The 20,397-nt window shown below is 36.8% G+C and overlaps 1 protein-coding gene across 1 annotated transcript in view; it reads left to right on the top strand.

The window, feature by feature from the left end:
- Positions 1-19,916, top strand: part of Spata16 (spermatogenesis associated 16) — a 223,398-nt gene extending 203,482 nt beyond the window's left edge. The window contains exon 11 of the mRNA XM_005383016.2: positions 19,591-19,916. Coding sequence (XP_005383073.1) covers positions 19,591-19,713 — 123 coding nt within the window. The 3' untranslated portion in view covers positions 19,714-19,916. The remainder of the gene's footprint in view (positions 1-19,590) is intronic.
- The last annotated feature ends 481 nt before the right edge of the window (positions 19,917-20,397 follow it).

Below are 20,397 nucleotides of genomic sequence, written 5' to 3'. Positions count from 1 at the left end.
TAAAATGTACACATTTAAAGCAGGGTCCCTGCTACACTATAACTCAGAGCTCCACTACAAGGTGCTGCTAGTTATCTCTGACCACAGCGGAGAGGTCCTGCAGGGCTGGGACCCGTATCTCTAAGGTGGGAACACTAACCTACTGCTGCTATGTAAAATTACTGGGAGGTGAGTGGCAATAGAGGTAATTCGCTGCTTTTGGAAAAAGCAGATTCTGATGCTACTACAGAAAACAATGTTTGTTTCTTGATTGAAGAACGTTGGCTGAAAAGATGCTTACAGGAAACACCAAGCAGATAGAGTAAACAGGAAGCGGAAAGGAAGGGTCAAGTCCTTGCCTTCTCCTCTCATACACCCTGTGGGCAGAGACTAACAGTTACCAAAGCAGAAGTGGGGTTTTTAGGATGCCAGAGAAGCATCAATAAGCTACATATAGAAGGGTAGGTTTAGAGTTCAAAGACTACCTGTTAATAATTGGCACAAAAGTGAATTGAGCTTAGGACGCTGGCACGACACCCAAGTTAAAATACAGGAGACTGAAGTTCTGGATAAAACACTGAATAAGGGTAATAGTTAAGTGGAGGTAGAAATGTCTAGCCATTGACCAATTGGTGTTAAATGAAGTCATTTGAGTGGGTGACGTTTCTGGTCACTGAGAAAGAGTGTTAAAGACAAAAGAAATGCTTTACTGCCCATTTCAAACTTAAGAGGAGAAGTCTACAAAGGGGACTAGGAAGGACTAGTAGTAAGATTGGAGCTAGAAGTCAACTTAATTCAATGCTGAAGAGTATCAAGTAATATAATCAAATGTTTTCCATCAGCTATAAGAATAATTGCTAGAACAGAAGTCAGCAAATTACAATCTACAGGTCAAATCCAGCACTCAACCTATTTTTGTCCATAAAGTTCATTGCATACAACCATGCCATCCATTTTCATATTGTCTGTGTCAATTTGGCTAAATTGGATAGATACCACAGCCACTGCAATCACAAACTCTAAAATATTTATTTATGGCTTTATACAGAAAAAGTTCACTGTACTCTGACAGAGCATTATACTTCCCAGGAACATTTGCATTTGTACATTAAATACTTGTATTTATGAATCCAAATGATAATAGAGCAACAGTTTAATTATTTAATCCTAGGCACCCAGCCATAAAAGTGGAAGAGAGATTAACATCTATTTATATCATGTGGACAACTACTTAATACACCTCATTCTGGGTTAGCATTTTTGTTGCCCATGTTCATAGGTGCATGTAGCTTGTGGCTTCTCACTTTGTCTTTATTGTAGTTATCTATGGCAGTGTAACAAACCATCCTAAATACAGAGATTTAAAAATTTCAGTATTATCTCTCAGATCTACAGGTAGACGAGAGATTGTTCTTGCACAGTCTCTTTCATGCAGTTCAGTCAGTGACTTCTGTGCATAAGATCGGATTCATCAAACGCTAAAATGGATGGACTTCAAGATGACTTCATTGACACTAGTCAGATGAGGCCATTGGCTACACTGTCGAAATGTGCTCTATCTGTATGAACTAGGCTTCAAACAGCATCACAGCTGGGTTCCAAGAGGAAATTTTTCAAGAAAAAGGAAGTAGAAATTATCAGGTCTATTAAAGGCTAATCTCAGAAGTGGTGCAGAACTTCCACTATATTTTATTGACCAAAGAATTCAGCCATGATTCAAAGAGCTGAAGCAGTAGATTTCACCATGGATACAAATGTGATATGTGCATCCAGTGAGAGAACAAAATGATGAGGATCATCTTGGAATAAAGTAACAGCAGCAAACTATGGCTTGGTTCCAGGCTGGAAAACATACCTTCAGGAGTCAAGAGGATGGTAAAAGTCAGGCCTCTCAGACATCCAGGACAGTAACAGAGCAGAGCCACTACACCTAACCACTGGGTGTCTAGAAAGACTCACTGGTGAGCAGCCAATATTTCCAAATTAAAAGCCTTGATAACGATCATAGCCTTCTAAATGGAAGCTACTGAGAGGTCTTTAGGAAGATGTGAATGGGAAGGAACAGGGTGCCAAATTTTTCCCAAGGGCTTTTAATCTGGTTAACGTGACTCTACAAAGGATGATCATATCACTTTCAGACAATTCCGGTAGCAAGTAAGTAATTTCCTTTTACTGCTACAGAGTTCATTTGCATGTGCAGAAAAAAAAATTTTAAAACCTAATTGTACAAGCTACACTATGTTCTGAGCTCACCAGAAGTTGATATCAGCATCACCACCTCTGAGATCTGTTATCTATAATAGAAACAGCTGTTGTACCTAATGAAAACACTTGAAATTTTCATCTGAAGCACCAGAATTATAGCTGAAGCTCCTAGCTCCACATAGTTAAAGGGTCTGTCAGAATCCCCATTACCTAACACAATTTTCTGGGCTTCACTTTGTTATAGGTCTATAAAAAGCCTATCAAGATGAAATCTGATTCATGAGTGCTGACCGCCTGTCTTCTTTCAAATTTCTTTAAGAAACCTGAAAGAGAAAGAATGAAACATTTGTGTGTTTTTTTCTTGATTCACCAGAATTAAAATGTATTACTTACAGAGCTTTAGAAAAGGAGTGATTGTTCTAGTTTGGCTTTGCTCCAATAAATTTTTTCTAGTAATTATCTCAAGAAAGATATATGCATATTGGTCCAACTACACAGACAGAAATAGGCAATTTACATCATGAAAGACATTTTCTTGTGTTGGAAAGTTCTATGCCATACCACATTCGATTAAGGATATTACACTTTACTTAACTTTATCTTATAACAAAAACACCCGAGGAAGCACAGCCTTTTGAAAAGCCCACAGATCTTACTGACCCACTGCTCATTCATGTAATCATCAAAAATCTTCTAAACACCTCTTCTGTGCCATACACTACCCTCAACATTCAAGATAGGGCAATGGAAAAACTGTGCCCTTGTAGCACTTGCATGCTACTGGAGTAGGCAATAAACTACCTCAATATCAAAAATGTTATATGATAATAAATGCCATGGAGGAAGGAACCATGATAGAAAAATGGAAAATCCCAGATGATGGAGAAAATCATGCAGATATTGGGTGGAAATCATTCCAAAATGAGGAAACGGCAAATGCAAAACACTGAGCTCAGATGGTTCTGGCACTGTCAAAGAAGAGCAAGAAGGGAAAGGCTTTCAAAATATGATAAAGAACAGTGATAAGAAATGAAATGAGAGAAAGCACCGTGCTTTGCAAAACGAAAACATTCTAAGGTGTTAAGTTGAGAATAAATTGAAACAGTTAAGTGTAGAAGCAGGGAAACTACTCTAGATGGTAAATTATTGCAGTGATCTGGGAGAATAATGATGGTGGCTTGAACTTGAAACACAAGTGGCAACAGCACAGGTGAGAGTGGTCAGATTCCTCCTGATGCTTACATGTGAGACAGTATTGTAAAACAAACAAACCAAAAACAGCCTAAACTAACAATTATGAGACAGATTAGGTCTGTCACAAATTAGGTCAGAAGCCACATCCTTTCTCCAGGCCTAAGTTTCCTTATCTGTGAATTAAGGACATTGAACTAGAAGGGAGTAAACTCTTTCTCAGCTCTCAATGAATGAATCTTTTTAAAGCCAGACCATCAAAATGAAAGGGCAAGTGGTAATATTTACTGAGCTTTTATTATGTGGCAACATTCTCCTATTCACTCCGCATATGTGTATGTGCAGAGTGTGCATTCCCTCATCCTCACCAGGTAAAGAGATAATTATGCACAGAAGGTGTGTAGTTTCCCTAAAGTCATGGGGCCAGTAAGTGATGGAGTAAGGACTTGATCTGCCTTTGGAGTTTAAACTCTTCCTTGATAGAAACTCAAGACTTGTGCTGCCCGAAGAGCCTGAGTGACAAGCACTGTTGCGTGATACTCAACTACTCATGTGTGAGGCCAAGTGGAGAATTAAAGTGAACTCCAACCAAAATTGTTTTGCATCTATAAACAGAAAAGAATATAAAACCTAACTATGCAAATCCTTGACTTTTCATGTGGTTCCAGCTTAAGGGACCTTGAATAAGCCACAGCCTTCTAAGAAGCATAATGTGTTCATACCAATTCCACATTTAGAGCCTGATTTCCTCCACAGGAGCTTTATGAACAAGACCTGAAGATAAATAGAAAAAGGAGACTTGAAAAAATTGCCCAGCTTTTAAGTAAAAACACTGCTATTTCTTTTTTCCAAGAATCAAACAGTTAAGCAAAACTTTATCTGCAACTCATAAGAAAAAGTTATCTGTTCTGCTTTACCCCTTTACTAATTTGAGACTAAATGAGGAAAATAAAGTTTGTTATTTTTAAAGTCATGAGAGAAATGTTCTAGCATATAATCTCTGATGTGTGAGTTTTCATGAGAATAACACATTACAATTTTACCTGATATTATAAAATATATGGAAAGTTTCAATGAATCCAACTGAGTATAGATGATTCCTAAGTCATCCATATGAATGTATTTAAAATACCATTTTATGTTCCTTTTTATCCCAAACTTCAACTTATTAATCATATTCATTGTCACCATACAGAAATTATAATCACTGAAATGCTAATTTGGTCTTTTAAAATGAAAGTATGATAGAATTCCATGTCCCTTAGCAACTCTGCTCAAGACTTGATATGGCAAAGTAAATGGAACAAAAACAAACTTGGGAGGTGGGGCAAGGGTAGTTGGTTGAAGAGGGAAGAGCAAATTGTATATTTTATTTACTTTCCACATCAGCATTCAAACATGAATCCTTCCAGAAACTGTTCAGAGGGAGATTGCACATACAGCAGCATCGTTCATTGGCTAGTCATTTGTCTGACTAATATGTGGTTAGGTTAGTACTTCTGAGAGTGTTGCTGCCTTTTCAAAGATTCAGCAGCCGAACCACTCATTTGCAAAGCAGTTTTGCTGGCAATCAGGCTTTTCCTGTGTGTCTTGTTCTTTAAGGAGTCTCCACAGATTTATTGCAATTTGATTGTGAATCTTCTAGCTTCTGGTTATGGGTTTCCTCATTAGCATATCCCAAAATTCCTTTACAGTGTGTGCTCCAAGCACTGCTAAGCAGTTCTGTCCACACCACAATGCAGACTGTGTAGGAAAACCTAAGTGCTCCTATTGCTGACCAGGCTGAGGAGGGGAGGAAAAACTCCAAGGACAAGCAGGAAGGGAGATAAGTCACAAATAACTAAAAGAGGCCAGGTACCTAAGAAAAATCATTGCAATGCTCAGAATAAATGGAGTATGTGCCAGTAGGTATCCAGGTCACCTCTCTAGTAGAAGAATTTCTTCCAAAGCCCTGGCAGAAACTCATGATCATGATCAGAAGCTGACCTCTGGGGCAATCAGACCTAAAGGGGAGAGCTCCACCCTTAATTGTTACACACAACAAAATCAAGTCTACCCTAAGAAGAAAGCCACAAGCCTCGGTTCCAGCCATCTCCCCACAGTGCAACGTTTCAAACCGAAGTGGTGAATTTTAGTTTTCACTTAAATTGGCATCTTCCTCCTTTAGCTAGAACAGAAATGTATGGAGTTAACTTGTGTCAATCAGCTTGCCATGCAATAAAGTACTTGAGATAAGCAGATTAATAAAGAGAAAAGGTGACTTTGGCTCCCACTTTCAGAGGCTTTCTTCATGACCCTTTGCCCCATTGCTTTGGGCCTATGGCAGCTCAGCACATCGTGGTAGGAGCATGTAGCAGAGGAGACTTGTGTACTTCATGGTGACCAGGAAGTAAAGAGAAACAGGAAGAGGCTGAGACTGGAGTTTCAAAATCCCCATCAAAGGGCATGACCCCAGTGAACTGACTTGCACCTCCCAGGCCCCACCTACGGAAGGTCCTGCCACGGAACAGGCAACAGGCTGGGGACCAAACCTTCAATCCATGACCCTGTGAGGATAGTCAAGATGCGACCATAGAATCTGTTGAACATTTCCAGAATTTGTTGAACATAATCACCCATTTCTCACCTGTGCTTGCCCTTACTTCCCAAACTTGGAATACCTCTCTTATGTCCTTTTACGGAAGAAAATGCTATCTTCTAAAACTGATTATTTGTCAAGAAATTTCTGCAGCAAAAGTCTTTCTGTGCTCAAGTGAAGTCCTCACATGGCCTTCACCTAGAGATCAGGTATGCAGCAGTTTAGCCCTTTTTAAATAGCTTTTTATGAAGGTATAGATGTTAATTTACAACCACGTACAGGAACCTAATAAAATAATGTTACCCATCAAACCATTTTATCCTGCCTAAAGCTTGTTTTGTTTTTTTTTTTTTTTTTTGGTTTTTTGGTTTTTCTCCGGTGCCCGGAACCGAACTCACGACCTTGCGCTTGCCAGGCAGGCGCTTTTGCCGCTGAGCTAAATCCCCAGCCCCTAAAGCTTGTTTTTAAATAGCTATCGTAAGCTGAACAAGCTATAGAAAAATGTATTTCTAATAGATATGTTAATAATCAGTATGACAAATACGATCAGTAATTGCTATTGATCTTGGTATGTGCCAAGCACGTCAACATATTTTCACATTTAATGATTACAATAACCCTATGACTGGTATCAATATTTCTCTTTTGAAAGAGGAAAAAGAGCTTTATAGAATTAACAAGCAGACAAACGTAAGCTTGATGCTGCCAGGGTTTGTTTTCAAATCACTTGTTTGAGTCAAAGGCTATGTTCCTAATCATTAGTCGAAATACTTATGTTAAAACAAATGCAGCTACTAAAAGTCAATGGCACAAGGAGCGTTGGGCAGCCCAAGCTCAGGTTCTGCAAAACAGCTAATGAGACAAGCTTTGAGCCTTCCTCTGGCAGTGAGTGGGATAGAGCATCCCCCAGCCTGCTCTGGGTGCCTCTTACTGCCCATCTGGAGACTTACCCACACTGCATCACAGCAGCTGACTAACAAATCCTGAACTTCAGCACCCACTACGCTCCCCTCAATGACACTGCTTTTACTGTCTCCTGTCCTCATTTCTCCCTCTGTAGACAAATCACATGTAAGTTTGCATGGAGAGCTCACTAGTTTTCCCTTTTTTTTCAACTTCAAAACTTTAAGAAGATAGCCTAGAAGCCTAGTCACTCCTGAAGCATACTAATTTGCTCTGAGGTTTGTTCTGGTGAATTATCTGGAGTAGCATTCTGAGATGCACAATGCTTTTAAGGGAAACACCAGTCTATAGGTAAATATTGCTGTAGCACCTCTAAGCTTTACCATTACAACACAGAGGGCCCATGGATGGTATTGGATCAACACATTGTTTAACTCTCTCTCATTCTAAGCTTTCTTCATACCTGATCTACTTATAAGGTAATACAGAGAAGTGACTAAACAGAAACAGGAAATGTCATATTATTCCAAAACTATCAGTGCTTTTACTTTCACAAAAAGTTTTTCAAAATACATCTTTACTGGAAAATTTGATGCAATATTAATTGGGGGACATGGAGAAGGAGCATGAATCTTAATTGTATTTTGAAAAGTAAGTTTGTGATTCGTTCTATGAATTCCTTCCTTTAAATTACCAGTTGTCTTCTTTGTTTCATCCTAGCATATTTATTGCATGTAGTGTACACAGTAAGTTTTGCATTCTTTATAATTCTTGAAAATAACAGAGCATCTTATACTACTTAGTAGTTACATGAACATATTCCATTCTGTACTGAGAGTGGGATTAATACAGAGTTCATAGCTATTGACTTGTACTTCATTCACTCATTTATAGTATATTCATTATACCTTTGCTCCTTTGAAAAAGGGCAAAAATAAAAGTGCCTTTACATGCAATGCTAAAGGAAGGTATGGGCCATTTGTCATTCTGGCTATGACTTTGTCAAATTAGTGCAAGTGGAGATGAGAATAAGAATGAAATCCCAAATACACATTGATAAGCACAAATACCCACACCATATATCTCTGAGCATCATCAAAACTATTTCTGTTCTAGAAAAGACTCCAGAGGAACATGAGATAGCTGGTTAAAAGAGAACTATGGATTTATGTTGGAGAGAGAACCTAATCTAGAGACAGTAGAAAGTTAGGCCTATCTCTTGTTCAGTTAAAAGGAACTCAGGACATACTTACTTCCCAAGACCAGATGTGGAGAGAAAATTCCTTTGACTTTATAGTAGATAAGTTGCTTTATCATACTGATGAATATATTTATAACCAACTGGGAAAATTGAAACAACAATGAAAGCATATCTTCTTGAGGTTCAGGGGTCAAAAATCATTTTAAGGATCTCATTATAGAGTACTTCTAAGAACGTGGAGTAAATATGCCTTTTCCATTCATCCTATTATATATAACCAAAATCCAGGATATTAAGTGTAAAACAAGCATAAGAATCTATGTAAAAGAAGGAATGAAAAAGAAAGACCAGATAGAGACATAAGGACTCAAGGAAAGGCATGGTGATGTGTTCACTGGAATTTTTTTTGCCTTCATGTATCCACACGTGGAGCTGAAGACACCAATAACTCAGAAACACCAACAAATACAGACCAAGAGAAGCCCCAGCAAAAAAGTTCTCTCTCTCTCTCTCTCTCTCTCTCTCTCTCTCTCTCTCTCTCTCTCTCATGCATGCACCAAAACAAAAGGAAAGCCATAGCCTTAAAAGATAGAAAGCTCGTAGACAAGAACCTCCCACTCCCACCTCCCCCCACATCAGCAAAATCCACATGGATGAATTAGACTTCTCTCACACTAGTCTACAACAAGATTTCCCAATATTCCCACCCTAGCAGGATGGTGTCCAAAAATACCAAAAAAGGGAGACTGGACTCTCTTTCCTATTAAGAGGTAATTCTCCCCTCTCTTATCCTCACTTTTCCTGGTATGGTGCTGTAGGAAGCCAAGTAGAGAATTCAGATATTACCACCCAGCAACAGTAATGAGTCTCCTTCTACAGTGGATGCTGGTGAAGGCCACCTGGGGAGCAGTGAGGAGATATTCTTATTGAGGCATCAGTAGAAACCTGCTGAGGAGCTTGAAAGCCAGCCATGTGGTGTCAAGGAGGCTGAGTGGCAAACTGAACTGCTGTTTCTATCTGGAAAAACGAGGTGGTATTCCCCCCTTTCCCTACACAAAAGGAAAAATAAAAGGGCAAAAATACAGAAATACAGCTAAACCAAGAAGTTGAAGTGAGAAATACAGCTAAACCAAGAAGTTGAAGTGAGATCTCGAATATCATAACAAACACCCAAAATGTCCACGTTTCAATCATGTATCATTTACCATAGGAAGAATGAGGAAGATCTCAAGCCAAAGGAAAAAATCAACAGATGGCAACACAGAGCTGTCAGAGATATTAGAATTATCTGATGAAGGTTTTAAAGTAGACATCATAAAAAGGTTTTAATGAACAATTATAAATATACATAAAAAGTAGCAAATCTCATCAAACAAGAAGATAAGTACAAAGAAACAAAAGTTTAGAACTGAAAAGTAAGATAAATGAAACAAAAATGCAGTGGATAAGATCAATGGTAGAATAGGGAGGCCAGAGGAAAAAATCAATGGAATGAAGATAGGACAATAGAAATTACCCAGTCTGAACAACAAAAAGAGATAGAAAATCGGGAGGGGGGGAATGAACACAGCCCATGGGACCTGTGGGATTATAACAACTAATCTAATGTCTGGGTAACTGGAATTTCAAAAGAACAATAAAAGTGATCAGGACTAAAAAGAATAATAAAGAAATGAAGATAACTTCCCAAATTTGGTGAAACACAAAACAGTAGATTCAAGAAGTTGAATGAACCTCAAATAGAGGACGGGGAGTAAAAAAAGAAAGAAGCTCTATTATATACATGTACCTACTCCCCAAGACGAATGTAAACTTCATGCACTTCAAATGCATAATATTAAAATTAAAAAACAAAGAAATTTGCTCCAAGATGCATCTTCCTCCAACTTCTAAAAACTAAAAGTAAGAAAAAAATTTGAAAGCAGTGAGAAAGAAGTGATGTATTTATTACCTGTAAGGGACAGTGTTCCTCAATCCCAGGAAGTAAAATGACAGTGTTCCTCACTCCCAGGAAATATGGAGCCCAAAAGTAAGCGGAACAACATTTTTCAAATATTGAAAGAAAAGAATTTTTATCACAGAGTGCTATACCCAATGAAAATATTGTTTAGGAATGAAAAGGTCATCAAGATGTTCTCAGATGCAGAGAAACTAAGAGAATTTATCACCAGCTGACTTAAGAAGAGGCTAAGGAAAGTTCTTTAACTAGAAAGAAATGAAGACCTCAGTGACAAAAAAGCCTGAAAAATACAGCAAAACTGTTAATAAAAACAGTAAACTTTCCTTGTGCACCTCATATTTAATAGTGAAAGTAAAGCTAATGATATTATATAATGTTCTAAATACATGTAAAGGAAATATTTAAAGTAAAAACATTGTAAATTTAGAAAGATGACAAAAGATTAAAGAACTTAATGATTTTGCACTTCAATCAAACATAAAGGGGCTGGGGACTTAGCTCAGCGGCACAGCGCCTGCCTGGCAAGTGCAAGGTAGTGAGTTCAGTTCCCAGTACCGAAAAGCAAACAAACAAACAAACAAAAAAACATAAAATGACAACATCCATGGGCTGTGATAAATGTTATATACAGTCTACCAAAAAAGCATATATACACTTCAGGGGAAAAAAAACTTGTATAAATATTTTAATACTAAATTTATTGAGACATGATGAGATTAATACAAGTTACCTGCAGCCTCTACAATTACAAGAGGTGCTCAAAGTGGTGACCATTAGCTTTTAGACATTTATTATTTTTCTTTTCCTGAAGTATGTCTACATTTTTTTGGCAAAATGTGTATATATATATATATATCTGACACTAAAAGAGCTATACAAGAGCTATAACAAAAATGCTTTAGATCAATCAAAATAGAATTCTAAAAAGTGTTTACTCACAGGAAGGTGGGGACAGAAAACAGAAAAAAAAGAAAACAAAAAACTAAATTGGCAGACTACGCTCTAACATACCAGTATTTACATTAAATATAAATAAATACAGCCATTAGAAGAAAGATTGGCAAGATGGATTTAAAAGTGTGACACAACTATATGTTGTGCTATAATTTCTATCCTGAATTTCCCCAAGGTCTCATTTGGTAGACTTGGTGTTGTTGGAAGATGGTAGGATCTTTCAAAGACAGGGCCTAATTGGAGATTATGGGGGGGAGGGGCTTTGAATGAAGTATAGGAACCTCAACTTCTTCCTCCTCTTTTATATCGCAGCAATGGTGGGATGGTTTTGCCATGTGCTGGTGCCACTCACTTACAATAAACTCAGAAAGTTAAGCCTCCTCAAATTGTTAAAGAGGATGGACTCAAATTCCACAGCTAACATTACACTCAAAAATGAAATAACGAGTGCTTTCACTCTAAGATCAGGAACAACACAAAGCTATTACTGCTCACATCCTTGTTGAACACAGTGCTGCAAATTCTAGTCACTGCAGATAAAAAAGCAAGATAAAACGTCAAAGGAATGCAATACAGAAAGGAAGAAATGAAACTACCCCATTTGCAGATGACATGATTGTCTATATAGAATATCCCATACAATGTACTGAAAAACAAGGTAATACAAAACAAAAACCAAAATGTCTCAAATAATGTAAGTTCAATAATGTTTCAATACATGAGACAAAACGTACAAACCTCATTTGTATTTCTATTGACCAGGGACACTGAATTTAAAAAATAATATCATTAACAATTGCTCCAAAAGGGGAATATTTTGGTTTAAATATAACAACCTACACAGAACTTGTATATCAAAAACCACAAACAAGTAATAAAAGAAATCAAAGATATTAATAAATGGAGAGGTATTCCGTGCTAAGAGATTGAAAGAATTGTATAGACATCAGTCTTCCAAAATTGATATACAGGTTTAACATAATTTCCATTAAAATTTGAGTGAAATTTATCATAGATGTAAAGTTTTCTAAAATTTATATAGAAAGGCAAAGGAATAAAGCTCACTAATATATTTTCAAAAAGAATTAAATGACAAGAATCAATTCACTCAATTTAATGACATCTTTTCATACAGCTACAATGACCAAAGCTTTGTGACATTGGTGGAGAGACAGACATAAAACTCAATGGGACAGAACAGCGAAGACAGAAACTCACACAAATATGCTCAATTAATTTTTTATAAAGGTATAAAAGCAATTCAATAGAAGAAAGACAGCCTTTTTGACAAATGGGGCTAGAGCACTTGGATCCAAGAGAGAAAAAGAAGAAGAGAGAGAGAGAGGGGGGGGGAGAGAGAGGGAGAGAGAACCACAGTCTCCCATAAAAATTAATTTAAAATGGGTCAGAGACTTAAAATTAAAATATAAAACTAAAAAATTTCAGAGGAACTCTTTGAGATATTTGTACATGCAAAGAGGTCTTAGACAAGATAAAAATACAATTACTGAAAGTCTTAATTGATAAATTAATAAATTAGATTTAAAATTGATAATGGACTTCATAAAAATCAAAATTTTCTCTGTGAAAGACTGCTAAGAAGGATGAAAAGACAATCTCAGAGGGAAAGTATTTGCAAACCACAAATACGAAAAAGGACTAGCATATAAAATATATTAAGAACTCTCAACAGTGAAATAATTCAACAGTAAAAGAAAAAGTCAACTTGAAAATGAGCAAAATATATGAGCAGATATTTCACCAAAGTGAATGGCAAGTTAACACACTGAAATATGTCCAATATTACTAGGCATTAGGGAAATGCAAATTAAAATTACAATGAGGTATCACTACATATTTATCAAAATGGCTAAAATAATAGCCAGAGTTGGAACACTAAATGCTGCGGAGGACAGAGAGGTATTGGCTCATTCATCCATGGCTTGCGGAAATGAAAAATTGTACAGCCACTGTAGAAAACAATAGGGCAGTTTCTTAAAAATAAAAAATAAATAAATATGCAGTTACTCTATGACACAGCAATTGTTCTCCTGGATATTTATCCTAGTGAAATTGACTAAAGTTCACGTAAAAACCTACACACAAATGTTCATAGCAACTTAATTCACAGTATCACCAGTCTGGAAATAATCTAGATATTACTCAAAGTGAAAATAACTAAACCATCCATGGTACATTCCTATGTGTAACAGTACTCAGCAGTAAAGAGAAACAAATTGCTGGTACAATAACTGGAATTAATCTTCAGAGAAGTACAGAGTGATATGCTGTTTGATTCTATTTAGATAATTTTCTTTCGATAACAAAGTTAGAGATCTAGAGAACTGATTAGTGGTTGCCAGGAGTTAGGAAGAGTTAGAGCACGGAGGAGACCAGCATGGCTGCGGAAGGGCAGCACGGTGATCCTCGGGGCGATCCTCGGGGCGATCCTCGGGGCGATCTTCGGGGCGATCCTCGGGGCGATCCTCGGGGTGATGGAAGGCTTCTGTTTCTTGACTCTCTGGGTTGACATCAATATCCAGGCTGTTGTATGCTGCAGCTTTACAAGATGCTACTATTGAGAAAAACTGGGTTAAAATCACACAGAATCTTCCTGTTTTACTTCTTTCCAATACATGTTGGTCTACAACTACCGCCAGGTGATAATTTAATAATATGTACCTATTCAGCAGTCATATAAATTACACCATTAAATGTGGAAAACTGCATATTTTTAAAAACCGTGATACGTGCCGCACTAGCTTGTTCAGTCTGTTATAACATGATACCACAGACTGAGTGGCTTTTCAGCAACGGCATTCATTGCTTACACTTCCAGAGGCTGGGAAGTGTGAGATGAAGGCCCTGGCAAATTCCAGGTCCAGGAAAGGCCAGTTTCTGGTTCACAGATTATACTTTCTTGCTGTGTAATCACATAAAGGTACCTTGAGACTGTTGTTTGTTTGTTTGTTTGTTACTTGGTGAGTGAACCCAGAGCCTTTGCACTGAGCTATATTATTTTTTTTATTTTGAGACAGGGTCTCAATAAATCACTAAATTGCCCAGGCTGGGCTCAAACTTGCAATCTTCCTGCTTCAGCCTCCAGGAATGCTGGAATTATAGACATGCACCACCATGCCATGCTGAGCCTTTTTTTAAAGGACACTGTACTAATCTGATTCTTGATCTAATCATCTCTCAAAGACCTTATAATATTATCACTCTTAGAGGATTTCCAACACATAAATTTTAAGACATACACATTCATACCACAGCATAGAATTCCTTGAATAAAGGGATAGCAAAATTTTATAATAGGTTTTTAGCTCTATACCAAACATAAAAAAAAGTGTTATCATCATGAGCATTTTGAATCGAGTTGGTAACACAGTTTGACATGGAGATTTTGCACCTTTTTTTGCACATTTTAGGACATGTCAATAGCAGGTACTCAGAATTTCATGTTGTACTTTTATGACTAAAATCTTAAATAATATACCAAATCCCCTAAATTAAAAAAAAGAAATAAAGGTTTGTCTGTCTGGCTGAATACTAGCCAAAAGTTAAAGAAAACTGTGATATTATAGTAGAAACAACTTTTTCTCAGAAACTGTTTATTTTAGAAATTAATTTCAAGCCTGTTGGAAAACAATTGTAATTCTAATAAGAATTTAAATTCAAACCATTATGGATAATAAATATTTAAAAGCATTTGGTCTGGAAATTAAATGGGAAGAGAGCAAAGAAACTCATGATATCAAATCCATGGTGGTGGCGTAAAACTTCTATTTTGCAGAGAGGATTTGGTCCAAACTGCTAATCACTGAAAACACATTCTCATTCTGTAACCACCACTATAGTCATGTAAGCCTGATATTTATTCCTAAGGAGTTTGAGTCTTATTTCTTCAACTTTGTTTCTTTCTTTAAAAACATCATTTAAAGCGTTACTCTTTTTAATTCTTTCAGCATCCAGTTCCTGAGGCATGAATGTGTGCAAGAAAACCCATATAAACATCTCCAATCCTCTCTTTGATCCACACTAATGATATCTAATAGACAATTCTAAGTTCAAGCCCAGGATCTTCCTTGTCAGTGTAATTTATCCATTCATTCATGTTCGAGATTAATTTCTTACTGCCATTATTGCCAGAAAACCACTAAGGTACCCAAGGTACACTAAGCCAATGCAGGGGCACTGTCCAAGTAAGGATCCTCAAACAATAGAAGTGAATTTTTTAAAGCATCAGTCATGTTTAAAGAGATAGAAATTATTTAAGATTTCTTTCATCTTATAGCTTAAGTATTTGTACCCATTTGTTAGGGCTAGCATAGTGAAGCACCACAAATTAACCAAGGGGCTTCTTAAAATTTTTAACTTTCTTATGGGTACATGTGTGCAGTACATATAATGATTACATTGTGTGGGAAGTTGTTAAAGTGCATAACACATCTTAATTCTTTTTTATCCCCTCAACTAACAGAAATTTCTTGTTTTTCAACTCTGAAAACTGGGAGTCTGAGGCAGAAATGTCCATAAAGCTGCTTTCTTCTGAAGGCTGCGGGGAGAGTCTGTCCCATACCTGCCCCCTCGTTTGTGGTGGTTTGCTGGTCATAGGTATGGTGCCTTGGTTTATAAGAGCATCGCTCCAATCTTCATCATCATTATCAATGGCACTGTGCATGTGTCTGTCTCCAAATCTTCCCTTTTTATAAAGATATCAGTCATTCTGAATTAGAATGACCCCAATCTTATCTATGCAAAGACTCTATGTCCAGACAAAATCCTATTCTAAAGTACTGCGAGGGTTAGATTGTAATGCATAAATTTAGAGGGCAACACAATTCTATATTGGTTCACAGGCAAATCCATAACAGTGGTGTTTGAGTATACATTTTAAAGAGACCTAAGAAATTAGCTGATGATAATTTCCTTATCTTTTGATGTGACTGATAACCAATAGCCAAAGAAGAGTTGAGAGCCTGCCCTCCTACTGAGAACTGTGGGTTCCCCCAGCCACTAGACATCCCCGAACTCTGTATGTCCTTTTTCCTGATGTCCCTGTCATTGTAATGCCAAGTCAGCACTGGCACATACATACATAAGAAAATATTACCTGCCCATTTTGCAAATTGGAAAATTAGACCTAGAATGACCAACTAGTCCATCCGATACAGTTAAGCAAGTAGATTATGTATCAAAAAAGAGACTCGAAAAAAGCCTCTGCTCCAAAAACCGACTCATTTCCTTTCTTAAACACTTATATATTTCTTTGTGTTTTATTTTCCCAAAGGCTTTATAGAATTTCTATCATTTGCAATCTGTTCTTCTTAGTTATATGAATCTATTTTCTCTTCAACCAGCATTTTTCTTTCCTTAAAAAAAAAAAAAGAAAGAAAAAAGAAAATAAAAAGCCAGCTATACTAAAAACACGTTGCAGCTCTCCTACACTTCAGTAAGTACAGAAGCTAAAATTGACTTACTTTACTGCGTATTGGGCCATTCATCTAATGGTGTAATCGAAGGGAAAAACCTGTGATTTGAAAATGTGAGTGCTCACCTTCAGGGCTGGATTACTTAGTTCTGAAGTGAGTAGAAGTCATGGAATTTTATGACTGGATGTGTCCTTGGAACTTTACAGCCCACTCCTCTCTCAATACCTAACGTTGGCGATGACTGAAGCTCAGAAAGGGCAGGAGATTTCCCTGGAGATCCCAGCACAGGGTTACAATAAACCAAACTGAGAGCAGATCTCAGTGCTCTTGCTGACTGTTCGCCCAGGGCCACTTCTACTGCTGATTGTTTCAAGCATAGGACACTCTGTTATTATCAACTTGCCTTGATAGTCTCAAAGTTAAACAACCACCAGAGAATGCGGGGATGTGAAAGCAATGCTTAGGGAAAGAAGACCCTCTGGTGTACTCTGTCTCAAGCATCACACTGAGTACAGGAAACACATTTCTTTCTAAATCTGATCTGTTACCAAAGAGTAGGATTATTGAGACTCCACCATCTCCTATTTCTGAAAATAGTGGACAACATGGATGTAGTTCCTACCTTATGGAACTTAAATCCAAGTGAGAAGACAGAAATTATATAAATCATTATAAGCAAGCACATAAAACGTTATAATATCCAGAGATGAGTAAACTGCTACGGAAATATATTACTGAGGGACCAGACCTGCCTAGATCATAAAGAAGGACTTCCTTGGAGCATTCATGGTTAGCCTGAAATCTACAGGATATGTTAGGGTTCTAAGAGATACACTGCATCAGAGGTCACAGTATTAGCGAGATCAAGGGCACTCAGATAACAGAGATGTACAAGGTTCGAGTGAATGGGTAATGTTAGAGCTAGAAACATGTGAAACCAGTTCACTCAGATCTGTAGGGGCCACAGGAATCCACTTAAACTATTTCAATCAACAAATACTGCAAGTAGTTTTGTTTTTTTTAAAAAAAAATGTGGTATATATCACAACAGAGTCCTACTCCACTATAAAGAAGAGTAAATGTGGATCATTTGTAAGAAAATTGATAAACCTTGGGTCTATAATGTTAAGTGAGGTAAATCAGGAACGCAATTTTAAGCATATATGAGTTATAGGAGAAACCCAAAGTATAAATAAATTAAACAGAAAATAAAGCATAAATAATAGGAAATGGGGACACAAATCATTTGCCAGTGGGAAGGAGACCAGGAGACAAAGGAAGGGGCAGGGAGTGTAAAAAGAATTAAGACGTGTCGTGTACCTGTAACTACTACCCATGATGAATGTATTCAGCATGTACTGCAAACGTGTACTAATAAAAATAAATAAATGGATCAGATACTTATTCAAATAAGGAAAACATGATCAGATTTACATTTTAAAGTGATCAGTCTCATGTCATTATGAGACTGAGAAGATAGCAGGTAGACAAACCAGGTGGGAGATGAGCACATAGGCCAGGTCCGACAAGCACATAGTGTTCACTCCAGTCCTCCTGGCTTAGTTCAGCAACACTCACTAGCCCAGTGGCACAGTTTGCATTTCTTCTTTGTCTTTTTCTAATGAAAGACAACTCAGTTAGTCAGCACCACTCTTCCAAAAAATAATGACCCCCAAAACAGCTCCCAGTTAAAGGATACTTTAAAATAATTATTTTTCTCTCCCATTGAAGAAAACTTTTGTTGTTGTTACGTTAGGATTGTAATTCCAAATTGTATCTGGGCCAATTGTAAGCATTTAAATTGTAAAAAGCTTTGATGTAAATGATATATTTTCTGTGCAAATGACATGCATGAATCATCAACTCAACTATTAAAGTAACGGCAAAGTGTTATTATGTTCATCATGATTGTGCGCTATGTAATTTTGCTTTTTATTTATTAGTTTGGTGGAAATTGGATAGTACAAATGTATGGAATATGTAGAATAATGTATTGACTTCAGGCTCTAAAAATATTCTGTCAAGTTGTTTTGATGATTCCTACAATGACAAGACATCATAAGTGGCAAAACACTTTCTGAGAAATTTATCTGATGTAGTTTTTTTTAAAGGCTTTCCAAAAGAATTGTTTTCTTATAAATAAGCTACCTTATTTTCTTAGGAAACCCAATGGACAGTGTATATCACCTGGTATGAAATAAGACCTAAGTATAATATATAGATGAGTGCTTATTTTATTCTTCTCTGTTTGACAACGTGAATTACCTTTTGAATACTATTCTGAATGATAAATCAAACAGTTTAAAAGTGGAACACAAAATTGGAAGATTGAAGTTCTAAGTGCTTTTATCTTAAGTAGATGAAACCTTAAATAGTAAGTGCTGTAGCTTTGAGCTAACTTTATGAGAATAGCCTCTTTAGTAAGTGATGTTAGACTAATACAATATGCAGGTCGTGGAAGTCAAGGTTAAGTATGAATTGTTACATCTACTGACTTTCATAAGAGCCTGATTCAGCGTGTGTATAAACTTTCATAGTGTAGTTCTTTCAAACAAATTGTATAAATGCATTCAACCAACTATCACTAAGTAATTGTAAGCTTTCTTTGGAGAAAGACTGTTTTCTTTTTTTCAAAAAATTGTTTTGTATGACTTTTGTCCTATTCCTTAGAGTATGGCATTTTTAAGGAAATATATTTTTTCAAATTTTCCTTTTGATTTAAAGGAGAAATGGTTCTTGCCAAGACAAGGTGGCCAGAGGTGTATACATATTAGAATTCCTGGCTTTTAAGAGGGTGGGTTTGTCATTTTCTCTCATATTTTTGAGAAAAGAGGTAGAAAAAGATTTTCCATTGAGTAATTTTTCACTATCCAGTTCCTATTGGAAATCCTTGGTCTCACTGACTATTAAAAACAGCGTGGTGATGACAATCCCATTTCCATTCCCAGTATGTAGGTCTGAATGATAAAGCCAAGTCCTATGTGCTTGCTCCATGTTCATAAAGCAAGGAAGCCTGAAATGGAAACAGAAGCAGGCTTTTCTGTTTAATCTCTCCTGTCTCTGCCAGTTCTGTTCCAATATGGACACATGTGCCATTTAATTTTAAGCATTCCTCCATTTTTCTAAGTACACAAAATCCAGGAAATCACCAACAAGCCTTGTTGTATTTGTTCATTTTTTCTAGGTTGGACGAATTGAAAATTTTCTATATCAACTAGAGGACAGTTTCTTAAAAACTAAAAAACTCAGAACTGCTCGGAGGCAAAAGACAAAACTGAAGCGACTTCAAACTCTGCAGCAAAGCTAGTCAGTGGGGGAGCAGTACTTATCACATAGATGCCCCAGACAAAGAGACAAGGGTAGCCACCACCCCAACTGTGACAGCTGGATAACAACCCTGCCACCTAAGGAGCAAGGTGATCCTCCCCTTGGTTCATCTTAGGCAAAGACATTCCATACTTCATTAATCTTAACTGGCAGCAATAAATATTCTCAGCAGTTTTGACTTGACTCCTGTTTAAATTTCTCTTGTTTAATTCAATAACGTATAAAATAACCATTGATATCTCTTTCACCTGCTTTATTCTTTCAAAATTGACCAAAGGATATCAAGTACAGCCAAATAACTTCTAGTGTAAATTTATATTCATGTGTATTCAATAAGAACTATTCACATATCACATACAAATATGAGCAGAAAACATAAATTAAAATTACAAAACTAATACACTACACTTTCTCAGTCCTTACAGAGATATGAAGTATAGTTGATCTCATCATCAAGTTATCTAATTAAAATCTCTGTTCTTTCCTCTGGATTTTTCATATTGTGTTTTCCCTGCTCCTTAAATAACACAATGCAAATTCACATATTTGATGAAGTAGTAAATCAGTCACCATCTCTCAAGACCCCAACTAACGCCAACCAGGGGTTTTGAGAATAGGGAGCATGGCAATTAGGATGGGGTATCAAACTGATTGGCTTGCAATA

This window comes from Chinchilla lanigera, unplaced genomic scaffold, assembly GCF_000276665.1.
Source record: "Chinchilla lanigera isolate Chin_1 unplaced genomic scaffold, ChiLan1.0 scaffold00019, whole genome shotgun sequence".
NCBI classification, from domain to species: domain Eukaryota; kingdom Metazoa; phylum Chordata; class Mammalia; order Rodentia; family Chinchillidae; genus Chinchilla; species Chinchilla lanigera.
This window is presented reverse-complemented; position numbering and strand designations above follow the sequence as displayed.